At 40.8% G+C, this 21,413-nt stretch overlaps 1 protein-coding gene across 1 annotated transcript in view; it reads right to left on the minus strand.

Moving 5' to 3' along the window:
• The window catches only part of HPGDS (hematopoietic prostaglandin D synthase), a 31,424-nt gene extending 11,631 nt beyond the window's left edge, over positions 1 to 19,793 (minus strand). The window contains exons 1-2 of the mRNA XM_009980162.2: positions 19,716 to 19,793; positions 7,430 to 7,571 (exon numbers count right to left, since the gene is read on the minus strand). Of these exons, the coding sequence (XP_009978464.2) occupies positions 7,430 to 7,571; positions 19,716 to 19,793 (220 nt within the window). The remainder of the gene's footprint in view (positions 1 to 7,429; positions 7,572 to 19,715) is intronic.
• Between the last annotated feature and the right edge of the window lie 1,620 nt (positions 19,794 to 21,413).

Raw genomic sequence — 21,413 nt, forward strand, 5'->3', positions numbered from 1 at the left:
CATGGAATGACATGCATTGGAGAGCCATTGTGAATGAATGGTTAAGCCAAAGTAGTGCGGGCTGGAAGGATATCTGTGTCAATTCTGCCAGTTTTAGTTCAACCTTGAACTAGGGGCCTGCTTCATACTGACGTCAGTTTATGCCCTTGTGTATCCATATGGATGTCCTTTCTGTGTTTTCAAAGCAATGTTGTCTTGCAAAGTTTCCATATTCCCACTTGAGCAAATACATTTTAAGAAGGAACACTGGAAAAATCTGTTGCCGTCACTGTACAAACAGCGTCATTTCTCAGGCATGCACAAAATATATGACCTTTCCCTTTCGGTTTCTGCTTGCTTTCTTGCTCATCTGAAGTAGAAGGCACTGTGAACACTTGCGTTGATTTCCGGATTTACATTGAAAACTCCCTGAAAAGAGGAACAGGGCTTTTAAAAAGCATGTTGTTTGGATAACTAAACCTGTAGTCTTCTTTAAATTGATCTTTCATCAGCAAATTCTTGCTTTTCCTGTTATCTTGGTTATCGATTATTTTTAGCATTACATGCTGGAAAGAAATCTGCACGGACTGTACACTCCCCATAAAGAAAACCTTGGCAGAGGGTGAGTGTAAGTCATCAAGGCTAATCTGCAGTCTCTCTCCTCATTTTAGGAAGGACTCACTGAAGTATCTGTGCGGTGTTTAGAAGGTGGATGAATTCCTTTTTCCACATACTTTAATTTTGGTTGGCTTTGTCACTAGAACTGTGATGTTTATATTGTTTCTGCTGGATAAGAGACAGGAGAGATGAGGCCTGATGTGTGTTAAAAGCAAAGATGTCTGTATAAATTGTCTCCGTCCCATGAAGTCCCTAAGGGCTGTGATAATTGTTCCCATCCTAGCATGTCTATAGGTCCTCACTAGTGTTCAGGCCTTCGCTTTGACCATGAGCTCCTTGCTCATCCTTCTGGGCATGGCCCAGTAGATGGTGGTCATGTGGGTCTGTTTCTCTGTCAAGGACAGGGAGAGGAGACACGACACTGAGCTGAGCACAGTCTTGTCCAAGTCCAGCAGCTAGGCTGGTTGGCTGCTGATGTGGAGAAACCAGAGCTTAGTGCTGTCCTGTGCTTCTCACTGTTGTTCTCCCCCCACCAGTGAGGATCCCCTACACAGATACAGTTTTTCATTTCCCCTTAGCTTTTTCCTCCTTTTCTACTCATCTTAGAATCATAGAATGGTTAGGGTTGGAAGAGGCCTCAAAGATCATCTAGTTCCAACCCCCCAGCCATGGGCAAGGACACCCTCCACTACACCAGGTTGCCCAAAGCTTCATCCAACCTGGCCTTGAACATCTCCAGGGACAGGGCATCTAGAGCTTCTCTGGGCAACCTGTTCCACTGCCTCACCACCCTCTGAGTGAAAAATTTCTTCCTTATATCCAATCTAAATCTGCCCTTTTTCAGTTTAAAGCCATTTCCCCTTGTCCTATCACTACACACCCTTGTAAAAAGTCCCTCTCTAGCTTTCCTGTAGGCCCCCTTTAAGTACTGGAAGGCTGCTATAAGATCACCCCGGAGCCTTCTCTTCTCCAGGCTGAACAGCCCCAACTCTCTCAGCCTGTCTTCAGAGCAGAGGTGCTCCAGCCCTCAAATCATCTTTGTGTCCCTCCTCTGGACCCGCTCCAGCAGCTCCATGTCCTTCTTGTGTTGGGGACCCCAGATCTGAATGCAGTATTCCAGGTGAGGTCTCACGAGAGCAGAGTAGAGGGGCAGAATCACTTCCCTCGACCTGCTGGCCACGCTCCTTTTGATACAGCCCAGGATACGGTTGGCTTTCTGGGCTGCCAGCGCACATTGCCGGCTCATGTTGAGCTTCTCATTCACCAGCACTACCAAGTCCTTTTCCTCTGTGCTGCTCTCGATCCATTCTCTGCCCAGCCTGTACTTGTGCTTGGGATTGCCCTGACCTACGTGCAGGACCTTGCACTTGGCCTTAACTTCATTATTCTTCTCCTTGGCATCTCTGTTCTTTCCTCTCCACATTTATCCTGACCTGCCTCAGCTTTGCTCGCAGAAGTGAGTTCAGGTTCCCTGATTTGCCCCTGAGATGACCTGCTCCTCCTCATGCTTCCTCCTGCCTGTGTTGAAATCACCCATGGCCTTGATGCTAAGCAGCCTGTGTTTAAGTATTTGATTATTCCTCAAAACCTGAATAACTAATGGATTTGCAATCAAGCAGCTTAGATTGATGCCATAATAAGGCAGCTGGATTGGGCAAAGATGGGGGAAAACAAATGTCACAGCAATGCTTCTCACTACAATATCTATGTCAAAATAAGTTCTCCTTTGCCTTGAAAACTAACTGTAACTGCTTTTCCTTTCCATTCATATTTAAATTGGATCATGAAAAACAAATATATGAGCTACTTTGCATCTTCCAATAAGAAACATATATGAAAGATGCATTTTTTTGTAAGGCTGGCAGAGGAGCAAGGCCCCTGGGAAGTGATTGGCCTGGAGCTGGAGGCATCCAGAATTCATATCTTCTAGAAAGAGATGGCCAGGATGGAGCTCTGATGTAACTTCAGGCCAGCTTTAATGCTCTAGCTGTTACAACACATGTTCTCCTTGGAAGTGATTTCTATGCCCTACTTTTACCCAAAAATAGCTATTTACACATCTTAGCTAGAGCTACGTGTAGCAAGTCACTCAGGAAACAGGACAACTGCTCTCTTGAGGAATGCATGTCTGCTGTCAGGTGCCTCTCAAGATTTGTCTATTATCTTGGAAGTATTTTCAGTGCAATAATTAGTCTGTCAAGTTTCCTAAGGACCTTTCAAGCATCATTCCACCCCTCCTAAACAGTTTATGGGATGTCTACGTCCATCAGCACAGCGAAAGCATCCTTTGCTACAATGATAAATTCTGCGTAGTTGCCATTGCTTTGAATTCCCTGAACGAGCCACAGAACAAAAGCTGTTATTGCATGCTAGCTTAATATCTCCAGGGGATGGTAACTTTGTGCACCATTACAGTGGATTTTCTGCTGTATCATGACTTACATCAGTGCTTTTTGTGAGGAGCCTATTATGTGGCAATACAGACCTTAAATGAGTATATTATAGTGTATGGATCTTGAATAGACTACGGTTTAAATGGTGGCATGGTCAAGTCAAAGTCTATTCGAATGGAAAGGTAAAATGTGAGTTTGCTTACTTTTTAAATAATTATTGATTTATATGGAGTGAAGTGTCATGTAAAGCTTCTACTTGATATTCATCTATTTTTTAAAATTCTGTACTAAAGCTAGTCAACACTAATACTTACATACTAGCTCACTTAAGCTTGTTTATATTACAAATGATTATAAACTACAATCCTCGCCAGAAATCAGCAACTGGAAAATTTACCACAAATGACCTGATTAGTGACAGAAAGGCAAAAAAACACATTGAGATACAGAAATTTTAATGTCAGTGTGTATAAGCCAAATGACATAAGTTTTTATGTTAAAATATGCCTGCCTCTTGTACAAAAAAAAAGCACCACATACATGTAAACAAAATTAAGTGATACAGTATTTCTAGGAGCGAGGAATTACTTAATTGCCTGAAGGACCATTAAGATGACAGCTCTCTGGGGAGACTCATGTGAAAAATGCTAAAACAAACAACAAAATTCATCACACTCTTCAGTCCAGGTCAAAATTAAACTTGCAGCAGCTGCAAGTCTGCTTTCTAAATGGCCTTTCTGCACATTAATCTTAATACACAGATTTTTTATTTTCCCATCAATTTTACAGGAGAATTGAGAAATAAGTCTTTTCTTCAGAATCATGACCATATTTTCTAGTTTATATGGTATGATGATTTGGCTGGGAGGTTGGTATTTGTTGCAAAACCTCACTTTAATTTTGTGAAAATTGATGAAGCAAGCCTATCATCTGTGCAGAGAACTGACTCGTTGTGCTCTTAGACAAACTTGAATTCTTTGATTTGTTCCCTTAGTAGCTCGAGAAACATTAAGTGCTCTCCTTGTCCAAACTTCTTCCCTCAGTACTTTTTTTCTTTATCTCACCTCATAATACTTGAAGATTTTAGAAGAGAGACATTATGTTGTACTTGCAAACTCTGCAGTCAAAACTGGATTCCAATCTTTCACAGGCAAATGGGTAAATGCAAACATGGTGTATGTAAGTGTGCATAGCAATTTGTTTCGTATTTCTTCACTTCGATATATAATTATGTAATTAGTTCAATTAGTTGGACCAATTTTAATGATCTTTGAGGGTTGCAAAATAAGTGGTGTACCAAATTGCTATTACATTAGCTACTGTTACACCAAATGAAGCTGTAATTCCCCCTAGTGTTGCTAAACACTTACCACCTTTTGGTTTTCGTCAGGATGAGACTGACTGGAATCTGCTACCTATTTCTTTTCTTTTTGAAGTAGACCCATTCCAGCCAAAATGGGAAAGAAAAAAAATAGATCCTGAGCTTCATAAGAAAGATCCGAATTCAGAATATGAATGACAGCAGTGTAGATGATCTCTCAGCAGAGTGAACTGTGCCTTTGTATGCACAATGGGTTGGATGTTTCCCCTCATTTAACTTTTACTGTCAAACACAGCAGTAATTGAACTTATTTTGGCCAGGATCCTGTCACCTGCTTTCCTGAGGACTGGTGCTTTTTCCTTGTCAATCCCCATCTCCATGGAGGAAGCTGAGGCACGTTTTGAAAATTCAGAGTGGTAGAGAATGCAAGTGGTTTGTTTTCCTTATGGTGAATGGTGCAATGTTGCTGTAGTGCTGAGACACACAAACCCTGTAGACCTAAGCCCCTAGCTAGGAGGCAACTATTTCTTGGTTTGAGTCATGGCCTGTAAAGTCAGCGTTTAGGTACCTTAGGGCAGATTGGGGCAGTAGCTATTGGTCTTGTACAGTGTAAGGCTGTTTACTGCAAAGCCCTGTTGCTACCTTCTATTTAGAGTTTTGCTGAATGATTTGGCTGTGGGAGATTACTTTGTCTGGAAATACCATGAGTAATACCATTACTTCACAAGCTTCACAAAGGAGGAGGAGGTGTAGTCATCAGTCAGTTGATCTCCAGACAATTTCCTTAGCAGCATTACATTGTTATGCATGCAAACAAGATACTTTTACTCTTGTTTTAGTTTATGAACCTCTTAACTTGCGTATTGTCTGCAATGCAGATGCCACTGGTGGCAAATGCTTGTGGTAGGATTCAGGGAGCCTTCCAGAAGTTTAGCATCCTGGTATGAGATGTAATAGCCCTTCCAGACATGCATCCAACTATTTCTTTGTAGGTGTATGTTTTCCTGGTCAAATAGAACGATACATTCCAGTTCCCATCCATGGACTGACTGGAAGGACGCTGTCTACAGAAGCTGAAATTCAAAGAACTCTTAGGCCAGCATGAATTTTGCACAGATGATTTCATAAATCTGAGAGCAGGAGCTCCCACATTTTACTAAACTTCTTAACTGCTTTGGAATTTCATCTAGGGATCAGTCATAGCTGCTATGAAAGGCCATTATGCAGAGAAAAAGAAAAACCTCAATTAACCCTTGATAAACCTGCTTTTTACATCTGCTTTAAAACTTTTTACATCAGAGAAACAAAGACATCCAAATGTTAAACGACTTGGCCAACATTCATTAATGCAGCAGATACAGCTATAAACCGTATGGCTTAGGATTTCTAGGGTGTCTCTTCTCCCAGTGTTTTGGTGGTAGTGGTGTTGCAACTGGGCGTATACTGTAGAGAACAAGTACCGTACATACAAAGCTTCACTGGAAATCTCATGATGTGATCACTGAAGAAAAGCATAGGAGAGATTTTCCTGCATTGTTTCTTGGGCTGTCTTGGACGTTGGGTGCATCATCAATATTGATTGATAGATCATAGAATCATAGAATGGCATAGGCTAGAAGGGACCTTAGAGATCATCTAATCCAACCTCCCTGTCATGGGCAGGGACGCCTCTCAACTAGATGAGGCTACTCAAGGCTCCGTCCAACCTGGCCTTGAACACCTCCAGGGAGAGGGCTGTTAAAACATCTTGTCCTAGGCTATGGGTGCCTCTGTAGCCTTTAAGTCAACTATTTATTCTTTGTCTTTTTAACTTGTCTTACTTAAATATCAGTGTACAAAACTCTTCATAGAATTACACATTGCTAATATTCTCTAAACTTTGTTTCAGGACATAGGTGGGTGTGTGTACGTGTGACTCGCCTTTAGCTTCTGCCCTGCTGCCCTGAGAGTGTGGGAGAGACATAAGCTATATCACATGGTCAACAGGCTTAAGTTCCTAAAGACAAAAGGTTTCTGAAGTCAGCCATTCCTAACTGAAAATATCCCATTTCCACTGCTTCATTTGCACTCCTCTCTGTGGGTTGTTACTCAGTGTTCTCTAGATTTGAGCACCACAGATGGGCTTTAGCTGCCCATTGGAGAACAGTGGTGCTCAAGTATTTGTCGTTCAAGTCACTGCGAACATTACGGGAAAGACCAAATTTGACTGCAACCTACAAGAATTTAGTAGCCTGCTGGCAGGGCTTATTAAATGCTGTGAAAGGTTACCAAGGAACATTACTCAATTAATGGAAACCACATTGTACATTAGTCATCTATTTTCCCCAAATTAAAGGCGATGTTCTTCATTCTGGATGTGAAAAGTGTCACAGCCTGTGTAGCAAAACACAGGCCAAATCCATGAAATGAAGACACAGCTATCTCTGATTTCATATCCCCAGTCTCCAAACTCAAAATCTGTTTTGTTTGAACTGAGTTTAATTTAATGAACAAAAACAACAAACAGCTTTAATAGCTGGAAAGAGGTTACTTTTAACTAGAAAACATGAAATGGAGTCTTGTAGCCTGCAGAGTACTCTTGGAAGGGCTGTTCTTAGGAACAATTATATTCTAACACCTCTTTTGATCCTTTTGTTTTCTCTTTACTGTATCAACTGATGTCTTCAGTTTCCTCTCATCACCTTCCCTCTCTGAAGACCTTTCTGGTTGCAAAGCAACATCTTTCCTGGCACTTATTTCCGGTTTGGCTTTCTAAAACCAGGGTAAAGGCTGCTGTGTGGTCTTTGAGACCAAACTCTCCAAAGAAGCTGGGAAGATTGGAATGCATTTGATGAGCCTTAGGCAGACAAAAGCTGAAATGAATTGATAAGGAGTAAAAGCCCAGCTGGATGACAGCAGGTAAGTCATTTTAGACTGCCTGAAGATTTGGATCCGGACTTCTGTGAGAGCATCAGGAATGACGTTTTGGCTGTCTAGGCAATAAAATTGCCATAGGCTGGGTTAAAGCCAGGAACTAAATGTGTTTCTGGTCATGAAATGTATAGTTACCTCCTCCATTGCTTTGCCTTTCGACAGCATTTCTAGCGGAGTTTTGCATCTAAGATCCCGTGCTACTTACTTGGTTTGATTTTGGGCCAGTCTGCTGCTTCTATCCTGTGATCTTCATACTTCTTGCCTGAATAGGCAAAGAGGTAGCGGCTGATTTCTGCTCGTCCTCGCAGATTGAAGTATGTTAACTTGTACTGTGGCATACTGGTTCCCTGGAAGGGAAGACACCATGTTGCTTTAAATATGAGTAACTCAACTCCTTTTCAAAAAAGCACACCATATGCTTGTTTTTGAAACACACACTTGTACAATTCGAAGGAGATCTTACACTAAGCCATGATGTGTCCTACTTTGCAATCATTGCGTTAGTCGCACTGTGTTGTTCTGCATTTGTCAGCCACAATATTCAGACATATACAATGACAGTTAAACCTGCAGTTCCTCCTTGCGCATCTCCAGAAAGATAGCTTGATTTTTTTATTTTTTTTCTCGGACTTATTAAGGACTTTCAGCTATTAATTACTATTGTGGTGACTTCAGTGTCAGACTATTTCTATAAAGTGTTTTTCAGAGTGCAAATCTAAAATATTATACTGTAACAGAAGATAGATGCTATCTTGAGTAGAAGCTTTGTTCAAGCCCGCCCTGCTCAGCCTCTATTGCTTATGGAGACCTTCAGCCAAGACCAAATAATGAGAATTGCCAGACTTTTTAAAGTTTTCTCATTAACTATTACCCTAGTTGCATAGGCTACTGACTTGAGTTATTTTAGAAGCAAAAATTTGCTATGGAAACTAGTCTATGCTGTTGTTTTGAGAAAATCGTCATCAAATTCTCACAGTTTCTTGTATAGAAGCCAAAAGAAAACTTGAAATTTCTTCAAGTTTTCATGTGAATTTCTTCCTTCAGTTCTAGTTAGGAATCCTGTAATAGGAAGGCTCTATTTTTTTTCTTGATTTAACAGGCAACGAAAGAAAATACTCATAAGTTTCATTGTACAAGGATGGTTCAGGAATGGTGAACAACTAAGGCCCCTTTAAGTTAAAAAAAAGCTTTTAAAACTCCGTGCACATAGCACCTTGATAAGAGAGATCTATGAACTCAGTCAGGCGAGAATTAAATGTACTGACTAAATGAAACTAAAACAACCATCCTCCTCCTCCCTCAAAGTAAAACTCTTTCTCATTTTGGCCTTAAAGTAGACCTTGCATGTCATTTACTTTTCTATTCATCAGATTCAGAGTATGAGTAATAAAACATGCAACACAGATCATCTGCACTAGGAAAGAAAGGAAACCTTTTTTTTTTAGTCAATGAGTTAGTGCTACTACGTAACCTTGCAATAGAAACAACCTCCTATTTAGTCATCTTGCCTTTGAAAACATATGCTTGAGGGCAGATGTATCATCAGCTTTCACTTTAGAGGGAGAGGTTCTTTGTTCAGAAGCTGGGAAAGCTTGCACCTAACTCACCCTGAAAAGAGCAACTGCCTTTGCCACTTTCTCCTCAAAAGGAAAATCCTCTATTTTCTGTTGTCGGAGTACCAAAGGCAAAAAAAAAAAAAAAAATCACAGCAGTTGAGCACACTGGAGGCTGCTTAATTTATTGCGAAAGTTACCTGTTCCCCTACAGCATGCAGTAGGGTCAGAAGAGATAATAAGTAAATGGAGATTTTTCACAGCTGATGGCCCAGCAGAGAAGCAGGAGCAGAGACAAAGAGTTACCAATGGAAATATCTAGAAGTCCTTCAAAACAAAGACACTACTACAATTTTTTTTTTTTTTCAAGTCAAGCAAGTGTGCTCCTTTGTACTGTATAAAGAGGGAGGCTGCAGGTGAAATGAGTTACATTAGGACTTGATTAGTTTTCTAGATGTCTTAATTACCAGAAAATATATTTGTCTGCTGCTTGGCAAATGCAGCTCACAGATTACAGGTGTAGATGTTTCTTTCTCTAAAGAGAGACATTTTGAGAACTCCAAACTTTTCCAGCATGTTTTAGGTAAGTGGCAAAACTTTGTTACTCTATTTTCAAATTCCGTGCCCAGATTTGTTACTTATTATGCTTTATTATGCTTATATAATAATACTATATATTATACTTTATTATTTATTTATGCATAATGAGTTTGGATTCTATGTCTACAAAGGTAATGGAAGAAGAGAGAATGAGATTGTAGCCTTTTTTTTTTTTCTTCTTTGTTTTTCGTGCTTCTGATTTTTGTGTGGTCATTTGAGAGAGAGGAATGGCAGTTTTAGAAGAGCATGTGTTATCTGAGGTTCAGATTAGACATGACTTAGTGATTTGAGAGTAAAAGGGGAAAAAAGTCCCACTTGGTTCTTACTTTCCAATTTTTTAGAGGCGAGCGAATACTACTGATGCAATCTGCATTTGGAGAGATGACCTGTAACATGCAAAACCCATGCCATGTCTGCCACCCTTCTTTAGGTGTGTCTGCAGAGCCTTTTTTGTAAACAGCAATAGAAGTTCCAGTGCCCTGGTCTTACTACACCACTCACACATGGCTCAAGTACCTCGGCTACCTCTAGCCTGCCTTAGCGGAAAGTGGTCGGCAGCTGGAAGGCATTTTAAAAGCATAAGAACAGAAGATTTTAAGGTACAGTCACGAGGAAGGCAGTAGACAGGTATACATAGAGTGGGCTGGAGATGAATGAAGCGTAATGTTTCTGGTGGTGAGTATTTTGAAAGAGTCTAAGTCTTCCTGTGGGAGAACTTTATTGTACAAAGACATGTATAATCAGGAGTAGTGAGATGATGTAAAGAAAAGGGAATTTTGGCTGAAGATCAGGAAGTCTTTCCGGCTGTTGTGGTAGACTGGAATATTTTGGTCTATCAAGGAAGCAGTGGAAACTATTGTTTGAAATGTCTAAAGCAAAGCTAAACAAATTTCTAATGAATACACTGTGAGGAGTAATCAAATATTTGCAGTTCTGATGCACATTTAAGCTTATGAATTTTTTTTCCATCTGCGAACAGAAAAAAACCAACCCTACCAGGAGTTTACCAAAAATATTTGACATTTTAAAGGCCTCTATAGCTTTATTGTAAACATGTTTTTGTAAATGTTTGTAGTTTTTATTTTTTATTTGTATTCATTTTGAAATGTCAGGAATAGTGCTTCCTAAACAAGTCCACATAGGTTTCTAAAGGGAAGTAACGGTTGTGTTTGAAATAGCTTTTGCCAGACATACAAAGTAAGTTGTTGTTTTTTTCCTTATCCTCCTTTACCCCGTTCTCCTAGTGTATTTTGTAAAGGAATGGATCATAAGGAACAAATTGAAACCAATTTTGAAAGTCCAAAATTATTAAATGGTTGAAAAATGTCGCTTCTAGGGAAAAAAAAGATCTATTTTGGGTCTTTACGTTTGTACTCTTGTTTTTACTGGGAGAGGGCAGGGGAATCTTTAAACTATTTAAAATTATATTTCCTTTTTTAGGCTTAGTCATGGCTTAAAAGCACTGGAAGACCTTGGAGGGAAGGATCTCAGTGCCCAGACTTGCAAACGTTTTACCACCTGCTTAGTGCTATTAAATCTCTCCAGGTTAGTTCATTGCAAAGCCAACTGTGTCTAAATGCAGGAGGGGGCTGATTTACCTTCTACTGATAAATCTGCCATCTGAGCAGTGTTTTTTCAGTTTCTAAAGCCATGAATACACATCTGAGTCCCACCTGTACATACACCTGCCTTGCCTTACATTGACAGTCAGCACCCAAGGAAATGTCAGCCCCAGTTTTATCACTTGCAACTTGCGAAGCAGTGAACTCAACTAATCTGAACCTACTGTTAAATTGGCTTTACTACTTAGAAGTTGTTGACCCTCTCAGCTGATTTTGTAGCTTTCTTCTGCAGCTTTCTTAAAGCCAGCTTAACTGGCTTTAACATACCTTAAACACAAGATTAGTGGATCCCATGATTAAATTCAGCTTTTGGAGCCTCTCGGTGAAAAAGTCAAACAGAAAATCCGAGAGGAGGTCGAAAGCATGTAACAGGGACATCCTCCATGTTACTCATGAGTCAAAATTCAGGTTGAAGTTACAAGTATCTCAGACATCTCAGGCCAGATTTCAGACAATTTGCGACTCTTCATGTCTTTGTGTAGATACTGTATTACCTGATGAATTTGGGATGCTTTTATTTCTGTTGAAGCAGGACCGAGCAACCAACTTGAAAACTTCAAGCAAGATCAGAGTGCAAAATCAGAGCCCAGGAAGGGATCAGCATCATTCTCTGAGAACTAAAATGCTGAATTTCAGATAGCGCTAGTATAGAAGAGAAGAAGCACTGGCAGACTGGAAACTGTATGAACATACTGGGAGGGTACAGAAGCAGACAGCGCTGGTGTTTGGAAGGTATGCCATACTCTTGCCTGTACTGGATGACAGCGTACGTGTTCCTGCTCTGTTTTAAAGGGTAAATCACAAGTACACCACCTGCATTTCGCCTTCTCAAGATGAGTTTTGGGTGTGCACCCAGTGCGACCTGGAGCAGGCTGCCCCTGCCAGCCAGCATGCAGTCCTGCGCGCCCAGCCTGAGCCTTTGCTCTGTGAAAGCAAACACCAAAACTCTGCTGGACTTTGTAGAGGAACAGAGTTTCACCTCTGTTTTGGAAAATCTAGTCCTCCAAGTAATACAAGGAAATATTCCTCCATCTAGCAACAGACACCAAAACCTGGATGCAGATACTCAGTATGTGAATTCAGAAGAAAAAATAATGAAAACAAATGTCAGCACTTTATTTCATTTTCTTGGATAAGGTTACTAATATTTGAGGCAACAGGCAGCACAGAGCTTTTCCCTGAGCTGCGGGTGGAGGGGGAGAAACCGGCCAAGCTGAGCTATTTGCTCACACCCATCCAAAGCCTGACAAAGGACCTCATGGTGCAAAGTCCCCTTTAATGGTACTTTGCACTGTGAGAATTAAGGGTTTTCTTGCCTTAAGGTTTCATCGTCGTTAGAGGATTTGAAAAAGCACAACGGTTCCCTCCAGCAAGCAGAAGCGGGAGGGCTGGGTTAGGGTTCCTCTGGGTATTTCTAAAAATCTGAGACTCCAACTGTCTGCCTGGAGGAGACGATGCATTGCACTGTGTATGTGTTTATTTAACACGAGGGTTTCTCGTTAATTTAGGAGTCGCTTATGGAAAGCTAGCACCTGGCACCATGCTGCCCCAGCCATGGTCCTGCCAAAAAGTGGGAGCCGGAGCGAGGGCTCGGCTGCCTGGTTTCTTTAGCCTCTCTTGAATTGCAACCAGACCAAGACGCGGTCCTTGAGGGAACTCTGTTTCGTTTCCCTGTGCTGATACAACTTAGGGCCTCTGAACAACCGCCGGAGAGCAGGCTGGGCCTCGGGATCTCCCGGAGAAAAGGCAGCACTTGCTGAAGGGTGTGAGAAGGGAAGATGCTGCCATGTCTGACAAGGAGGGTGAAAAAATCCCTCTGAGGACTAGTGAGTGATGATTCAGTCGACAGATGCCTTTGTTTATTTTATTGTAAGATTTAGCTGTTATATCAGTTCAGAGTGTTTGGGTTGCTGGAGCTGATATTATACATTCCGTTTTCATGATTTTGTAAGATGAAAGTATAACAACAAATCAGCTTCTACTCATATAAACCTACAGGTATGTTTTTGCCAAGAAGCATCTTGCTTTATGAAGTGTGAAACAGAGTTCATGCCCTCTCCAAGCAATTATCTAGCTGAAGCTGAAAAGCTTGGTGGACGTTTTTCTTTCTTTTTCTTCTTACTGCTGCTTTTAAAGCAGTTGCTATTACTTTACAAGGTGTTTCTGCAAAGTTGGCCTGGAAATTAGATGAGCAGGTGTGAAATAGATGCATACCCAACAGCCTGATTTGGGCTGATTTGGGTATCCTACTGGGGGAGGTGCACTGCAATTTCAGCCAATTCATATATTGACTCGTGTGTTTCTGTGATGTCCTAGATATACCATGCCACGAATACAGCTTAAAGTTTTGATAACCCGTATCAGCTGAACATTTTCCCTTAATAGTAACACTGGGATTTCAGAGGGAAAACCATTCCTTCTCTTCATTGCTTCCTGTCACAGGGCCCTGTAGTGCTAATGTCAATTAGGAAGCTCAATTTAGACACGAGAATGAGAGAAGGAAAAGAACTGACTGGGTCTATGGTTTTTTTTTCTTTGTATATACAGAGAAAAGAGTCTTTACACATTAGAAGAGTTTTTCCTTAGGCTATTATGTCATGGTTGACCTATTCAATGTGAAGCATGGATTTTTGGTTCTGATCCTTAGGGGTTAGGGAGAGTTGGTTACTTTATGGAGTACAAAGAAAGATTTTTAATCAGGAAAGAGACTTATTGTCTTATTTCACTTGAGAAACATTAGGAATATTCAGTTCAATTTTGCCTGTCTTGCCTATTGTCCTTCTCAGATATGTGAATTCCTCATCCCTGCAACTGGAGAGCAGAGTATTAAAACAGCTTTCTCCTTCCTCAATTTTAAAAAATGTTTCTCTGTCCAAGTGAGTCTTCATGCCTTCATTTTTTAAATTCTTTATTTTCATGGGAAGGAACTAGAGAGATAAGACTGAAACAGTTACTGTAGAAGGCAAGTAAAGAACAGCTTCCACAGCTATAACTTTATAAAATGCATTAGGCAGTTTTAGCAAGGTAGGAAAGATAGAAAATGTCCATATTTGATATTTCTTCCCTTTTATTTAACCAACCTAACATAACGGTCAGAAAGGTTTTGGGAAAAGCATGCTCGGTTATCTTCCCCTGCTTGAGCAATGCCAAAAAGCAGGAGCCAGCTGGAAAGCAGCCGTGCCCTGTCTGCAGGGCACAGTGCAGCTCTCCTTCTGGTTGCTGATCAAATTGGTTGCTGCAGGAATGCCTTAATTTTTCTCCCTCGGATAAAAAATTATTGTCTCTAAAGAGACTCTGTGTTTATGTTTTATGACCAAATTCTGAGCTGAAAGTACAAACAGAAAGAGCGATGTATTGGCCCTTTTTGGAGAGAAAAGGTTTTGATAGCAAGAAATCCATCTGTGCCAACAAGAACCAGTCACGAGGTGGCTGTTGATCCCCTTCTGACTCCTTGCTTGTGAGAAGGGTTGGCGATTCTGCCTGGTGAAGGCACAGGCTTAATCCAAGCTCTTCATCCAGATGTAAACAACACTAAGACAACTAACTTTTGCCTTTTCCTAGAAAAAAACTGAGGGGTACAGTATCTTATGTTATGTACTGCCTGAGTAAGAAAGCTAATGACTTTGGGATTCCTTTTAGGAAACAGAGAATTGAAGAATCAAGATGGTCCTCTCTTATTGCACTACAAAAGGAAAAATGCTAATTTTCGTTTTCTTGAGCATAAACTTCTGCTTTTAACATAGAGTTAAAAATATTAGAGGCTTAGGAGATATTTTTCAGCCTTTGAAAACTAAAAATAGTAATGGTTTGTTTGTTTGTGATTTTTTTTTTCTGCCAAAAGATGTTTTTATTAATTCTTTTTTAGTGAAGAAAATAAGAAAATTTCTGCCCCCTCTTTTGGGGGAGAAGGATTGGAGAATATTGACAGATTAATGGAAGACTGCAAATCTTCCAATCGATGATTTCCACAGTAGTCTGTGTTTTGACAGAGAATAAAATGGCAAGTTTTAAGTAATTCTATTTAATTTCTGTCAGCTCTCAGTCTGCCATAAACTCTCTTTCTGAAAAGTGATGGTCTCTTTTTGCTTTCCACTCCGATCATAGAAAATAAACGTTTTAATTTGACCTCTTCTTTTTCTGTGCTGGAGAGCAATCTGGAACTTAGAGAGAAAAGAAAAAAATCTGCACACTCTTTTCTGTTTAATGCACAAATCATCTGAAGTAAATGTTTATGCAATTTGAGGTAGGGTTGAGTTTTGAAATAACAAATCTTAAGTGTAATGATTGTGGCCTGATACTTCTTAGTATGATTTTCAAGATCAGACATATGCACAGCTTAAGGAACTTTTTTTTTTTGGGGGGGGGAATTTTGTGTATCTTTACCCAGTGTGCTGGTTATTTGCAACCTGTGGTGGAAATTACCCTCCTAACATGAGAAGAGTTTTTGAGGCATTGCTGTGGCATTACTGAGCAGTACTAATGATGTGAGTATATTAAGTGACCTGATGAGTAAAGCTCTGCTGTGTGAGCGAGGGCTTTTGAAAGCCTGGATCTGTTAATATGTGAGTTTAAAAAAGAGGCTGTAGGAGAGCTTAAAGCAATTATCTGTCCAAGGAAGTTCCAGGCTTGGTTTGCTGATGTGGGAAATTGGAGCTCTAGAAAAATCCTTCAAGAATACAGAGAAAAACATCTTGGTGACAGAGGAGGATTAGAAATACTAATTCTGAGAGGGTTTTTTTGAAGGTGAGAGTCCAATGTGACTGGACAGTGAATGGGTGGTCACTGGTGAGACTGTTGTTGAAGGAGAACACCAGGGCCCACTGGGTTCCTCCAAGCTGACTTAGTAGCTGCTGCTCTTCACGTGACTGCCCTTCAGGCAACGGCAGTCAAAACGGTAAGAATTCAGATATTCCAAGTCCACCTCATTCATTTTAACCGAAGTGAATGAGGGAGCACTCGCGTGTCAGCAGGTACAAGGAGGCAGAGAGGCGGCAATGGACAGGGCTTCGCTGGGCTGCCCTGGCAGGGCGCTGCTCCTTCTGCCTCCCCTGCCAGGCTCTTTGGTTTAGGGCCTGAGCATCTGTGATGACTTTGCTTTCTGTCTGATTCTCAGTCTTTTGATTTGCAGCTACTTGGCCTCAGTTTCACGGAAATAACTTTTAAAATTGTTTTGTGCAACTTCCCAAGCTGTAATGGACTTGAAATGAATAAATTGCACACCTGAGACTGCGAAATACTGGTAAATAAAATTGCGAGAGGAGAGATCTCGGGAAAGATGCAGACTAAGGGGTGGTCAGGATAATTCCTCTGGAGAGATTATTTAAGTCTTTTATTTCCTCATCAGATGTTTTAAGAATTCCCTGGAGCATTTTGTGGTAGAACAAAATCCTAAATAATCTTAATTCTTGCCAACAACAGTCATTCTTGTAAAACTTGTGCCTTGTATCCGTCTCTGTAGTCTTCAGATAAATCAGCACCCCCTCACAATATCCCCACAAAGCAAAGAGCACGGTTATGAGTCACATTGCTCTGTGTTAAGTGGTTTAATCAGCTCTCCAAAGGCAGCTGCTGGTTTTGCCAGAATGATTTCATGTCCATTTCCTGAACTCTCAAGCTCGTCCAGCACAGTAATTTGTGTAACAACTGTCTTGGCCACCTAGCATCTTTCCTTGGATGTGAAAAAATGAGCTTTTTTTCCCGTCCCAGCCATGTCTACGTGTGTGTGTATGTGTACAAGGGGAAGTACGAATGCCAAATCCTTCCCCCTCTAGTCTAAACTACTTTACTCTTGAACTGTCATGTGCTGTGAATCCGCTGTACGACTGTCCAAAAATAAACAAAATTACAGGCATAAAAAAAAAGTTAGGTAGATTTTTCAGCACAATATATGTTCCCTGTAGCTGGCACAGGTGAGACTGGGCAAGGTTTTATTCACTTTGCAGAGTTCTCCAGCGCCATGCACCAGCTCTCCTGGTCACAAATTCCTGCTGTCCTCCTGTTCTGCCCTTGGGTTCCTGGCACATACCACCTTGCCCAGGAGACACCAGCTCAGTGGGTCAAGGAACAGATTTTGTTTTTTCAGATAGTTTGAAATTGTTTTCACAGCTGGAGTGAGCCTGAGGAGACCCAGGACCTCTGTAGAGTGCTCTTCAGACATTGCCAGTCTTCTTGAGAGGACCAGCGCTGGCAAGTGTGGACCTACAGCCCAGAGCAGCACCTGGCCAGAAGCCTGGGGACCGCCTAGATTTGGCTGTAAGTGGTAAATGTCCAAGACCCCATGGTCACAAAGTGATCGATATATAAAATCCTAACCTATGTGTCCCTATACTTAAGAAGGAAGTACTTTCTGGGATGCAGTTTGCAGCCCATTTCACCTTTGTTCATGGAAACATGAGGCAGAGTCTGGCTCTGGGGCAGTGCCCATTGCTCCCAGTTCCCTACTCTGTCCCCGAGTACCCTGGCATAAAAAATTCCCTTGTTTACCTGAGGCATACAGTTACAGAGACTGGTATCTCACATTTGTTCTTTTCTGTTGTCAAACATCAACTAAAGATTGATTGTGAGACAGGTCAAACTATCCTCTCTGTATACCTTTCCTTGTTCTCTTCCCTTTGCCATCTGCTACCCAAATCTAAAGTGCAGATGTGTCTGCCTGGTATCGCTGAATGTCCTTGTTTTCTCTCATGTCTCATTTTGTGCTCGTACTTTACAGACTCATTCCAGCAACGTTTTTAGTTACTTCTAAAGAGGTCCAATATTAAGCATTTAATTTTTTTCAGTTTCTTGTTGTAGCTTATTTTACAGGAGTTTTAGCAGATTCACTTCAGATAAGTGAGATTTTTCAAAACAACAGCTCTTTAAAATATATATGTGGGATTTAGCAGATTCTTTTTTTTTCTCCTTTTTTTTTCCCCCCGCTCTTGGACTAACTGGCAAAAGGGTGAAAAAAATCACCTGTTTGAGATTTACAGCATATATAATAAGTCTTTACTTGATGTGAACAAGCATAGCTTTTAGTGGCATGGTATGCCACTTGCTAATCCAGCAATACAGCAATGGCTCCTAGGCAGTGTAATGACTTGCTGGTGAGAGTTTGATCAAAGGCATTTTGAAAGTGAGCACTTTCTTCAATTACTTCAGCTTTCTAACTGCTTAGAAGAAGGTTGTGTATGGCAGGGAGCAACCAGAAATCTTAAGAGCAAACCCTCAGAGCAGCAGAGTGTGTTCGGCAGTGGCACAGGAGTGTGCTGCACTGAAGACAACTGGCTAACATGCTTGCATGTGCACAAACCCGGAACTCTGAGAATTACTTTGTATATGTTTTCAGTTTAAAATTTGAAGAGCTTCAGTCTTGCTTCTACCCAAATAGATTTGATTGTGTGTCTGGATGTGCGTGCATCTGTGGCAGGGAGTAATTCATGCTATGTACGTATTTTTAGGGAGAGGTGGATTCTATTTTGGATTAAAGAAAACAAAAGAATAAGCAAAAGTAAACCTTTAAAGACCTCTGTGTCAATTATTTTTTTTTTTTTTTTGCATTACAAAAGTTACAATTTTTCAGCATGAAAGTACCAGTGTTTACAAACAGTTCTAAGGACCGTAGAAGTCCAGGAAAAATGCTTTATAGCTACAGTTTTTTTACTTGGATATTTTGAAATGAACAGTGAATAAAGGTTAGCTTTTAACAGAGGAAATGTGTGCAGGAGGATTATACACTCAGGCAAATGACAGCAGTTAGAATTTAAAGAAAAAAATAATACCGAACAACTATTCAGAGTATCATTTTGAAGTAAAAACCAAAAATTAACGGCAAAAAAACCCGTGAATTTGATAAGGAGAAAAATGGGGTGAGTGGAAACAGATGGAGGAGGTTTTCCTCTATAGAATAATGGTGGGAATTAGGATGAGAGCACGTTAATCCATGGGCAAACCAGAGAGAGGAGTTTGGAAAATGGACAAAGCAGTGCACAAAAGTGACCTGGAGGAATTATTTGGTGCCGCTTAATATTCATCTCATTCCTCTGACATTAGCCTAGCTTTGGCTTGGTTACGTAAGTGAATGCATATACGTCAGCCTTCACATCTAAAAAAATATTGCTTTGAAATGGTTTTTCACTTACTGAAAACTCCCTGCAGAATTCCAGGAGCTCCCCCACAACAACTTTTTCTGCTACACTGATGAGGTTGTCTTTTCTTTGGAAAATGGCTCCCTGACACGTACCCTGATTACCAAAGTAGCTCAGTACTGATAGCATCAGGCACCGGTGAGAAACGGGGGCTTGCTGTAACAACAGGCTAGCGATCTGCCTTTGTGCCTCTAGAAAAGCAGTTCATCATTCCTGAAGTCTGATCGTAGCAGGGCATGTGATTGTACAGACGACTTAAGTACAGCAGGCAGTTTAGAGACGCCTGTAAGTAGCAGAGAAGGTATCTAGATGGAGTACTTGTGTTACACTTGCAGCCGCTGCATAGAGCTCATGGTTATCCCTCCCTATGCCAGCAGCACTAGTCAGGGACTTGTGTCGAATAAGCCTAATGAAACTCTATAAATTAAATACTCTCAGTACTGGCTCTACATGTAGCATAATTTGACGAGATTAACCCCCACACAGCTGGTATAACAGTAGCCTTAGGGAGGGCAGAACAGGATTAGAAGAAGAAAGGAGAAAGAGAGGAGCCAGGCTGTGGCAGCAAGCAAAGCCGAAACAGAACTCACTCTGGAGCAGTGATACGTGGTCCCTTCCTCAGTGCACAGGAGTCCCTCTGAGTGCCAGCCTCGGTGCAAAAGACTCATATATACTGTTTATTAATATGCAAACCACTCCCCGTGACAAGTATGCCATCATGACTCTCTCTCTCCCTCCCTCCCCCCTCACACATAGACGCACACAAAGCAGATGCTGCATTCCCTCAGATAGCAAGCAAGCTTTGTGACTTTTTGGACTAGTACAGCAAATTGGCTACTGGAGTTTTTCAGCTTGTGTTCAAGGGCAGGAAATACTTTAAAGTGCCATTAAAAAAAATAATTATAATTAAAAAATAGACACTGGGGAGCTGAGTCTAATGATGAGTGGTTTTTTTTTAAATGTGAAAAGTATAAGGGAAGCCAAGAAACATCTGTCTTAGAATATTTCTAACTAATGTGAAGCCCTACAGTATCTGATCTAATTATAGAACAATGTCTTAAATAGCTGCAATCTCATTAAAACAGAGGAGCCAGAAATAAAAACAACCAAAGAAAAAAGAAATAACATCCAAGTCTTTGTCAGAAAGAATAAACTTATTTAAGGTTCTTTTCTTTTTTTTTTCCCTATTACCAGTGAAGAAGGGGAAAGAGGATTCGAGCAAAATCTGTCCATGAGTAATGCACATTAATAGTTAGAGCTCTGTGATGTTACTGCTTCTTATCACTTGTGGATGTTGTGCTTTAGTTTTTTTCTTCTTTTTCTAATTTGTTTGTACTTCGACCTTAGCAAAGTCCGTTCGATGTTGCTGTGTGTCGCTTTCCTCTTTGTATGTAACCAGAATGCAGCAATGATGGAGCAAAGCTTTCTGGTGCTAAAGAGATAGGTCTGATGTGTACAGCATAAATCTGCTTTGAAGCCTTGTTCACTTGGTGTAAATAAATGCTTCTCGGTGTTCTTCTCAGGTGCAGAGAGCAGCGCTAACCAAAGCACTCTCCCCTGGGGTGAGGAGGTACCAGATCCTTGTAGTTCACACAGTTAATCATTTGCTGCAGGTCAACTCATTTCCATGCCATACATGTTTTCTCCAGTGTCAACATTGGAGTTTTCAAGTTTCAAGTTTTCAACCACCAGCAGCTTTTACAGCTAGGAGAAAGTTTACAGAAAAAATCACCCACCCAAAGTGTCTTCTAATTGAGGCTGGTGTAATCTGAGTTTTGAGCCAAATTGTCAAGGTCAACCTCAACGGTGGCATTCCCTACCTACCTTTTGGAATTGCCTTTACTGCATATTCATGCTTTAACCTTCCTTTTCTCCAGCATGTCAATGGAGGGGGAGGGGAGTTTCAGTACATCCCAGAAAGGGAAGTTTAAAGTGGTTTAACTAAAACTCTATTTCACCAGCTTTTAATTGTTCATTGTACATAGAGCAGCCTCTATGGGGCATGACAGTTCCCTCCGTTGCAGAGAAGCAGCTGAGATTTTTTTCCCCACCCCATTTCATTAGAAGAAAGCTGAAGCATTATTTATACTTCTCAAAGACTTTGGTGAAAAGTAAATGGAAGTAATATGAAACAAACGTATTTTACAAATATTTAAAAATTTGATTTTGAGCTGCTGAGAAGTTTAAGTTTGAGCAGAGCGTGGAACACAGAAGTACATTGCAGATTCTGGTTCTCAAAAGGAAAGCAGAACATGTTCTTCAGGAACTGCTTTCAACAGACAGCAGTT

The sequence above is a fragment of the Tauraco erythrolophus genome, chromosome 5 (genome assembly GCF_009769465.1).
Source record: "Tauraco erythrolophus isolate bTauEry1 chromosome 5, bTauEry1.pri, whole genome shotgun sequence".
In the NCBI taxonomy this organism is placed as follows: Eukaryota; Metazoa; Chordata; class Aves; order Musophagiformes; family Musophagidae; genus Tauraco; species Tauraco erythrolophus.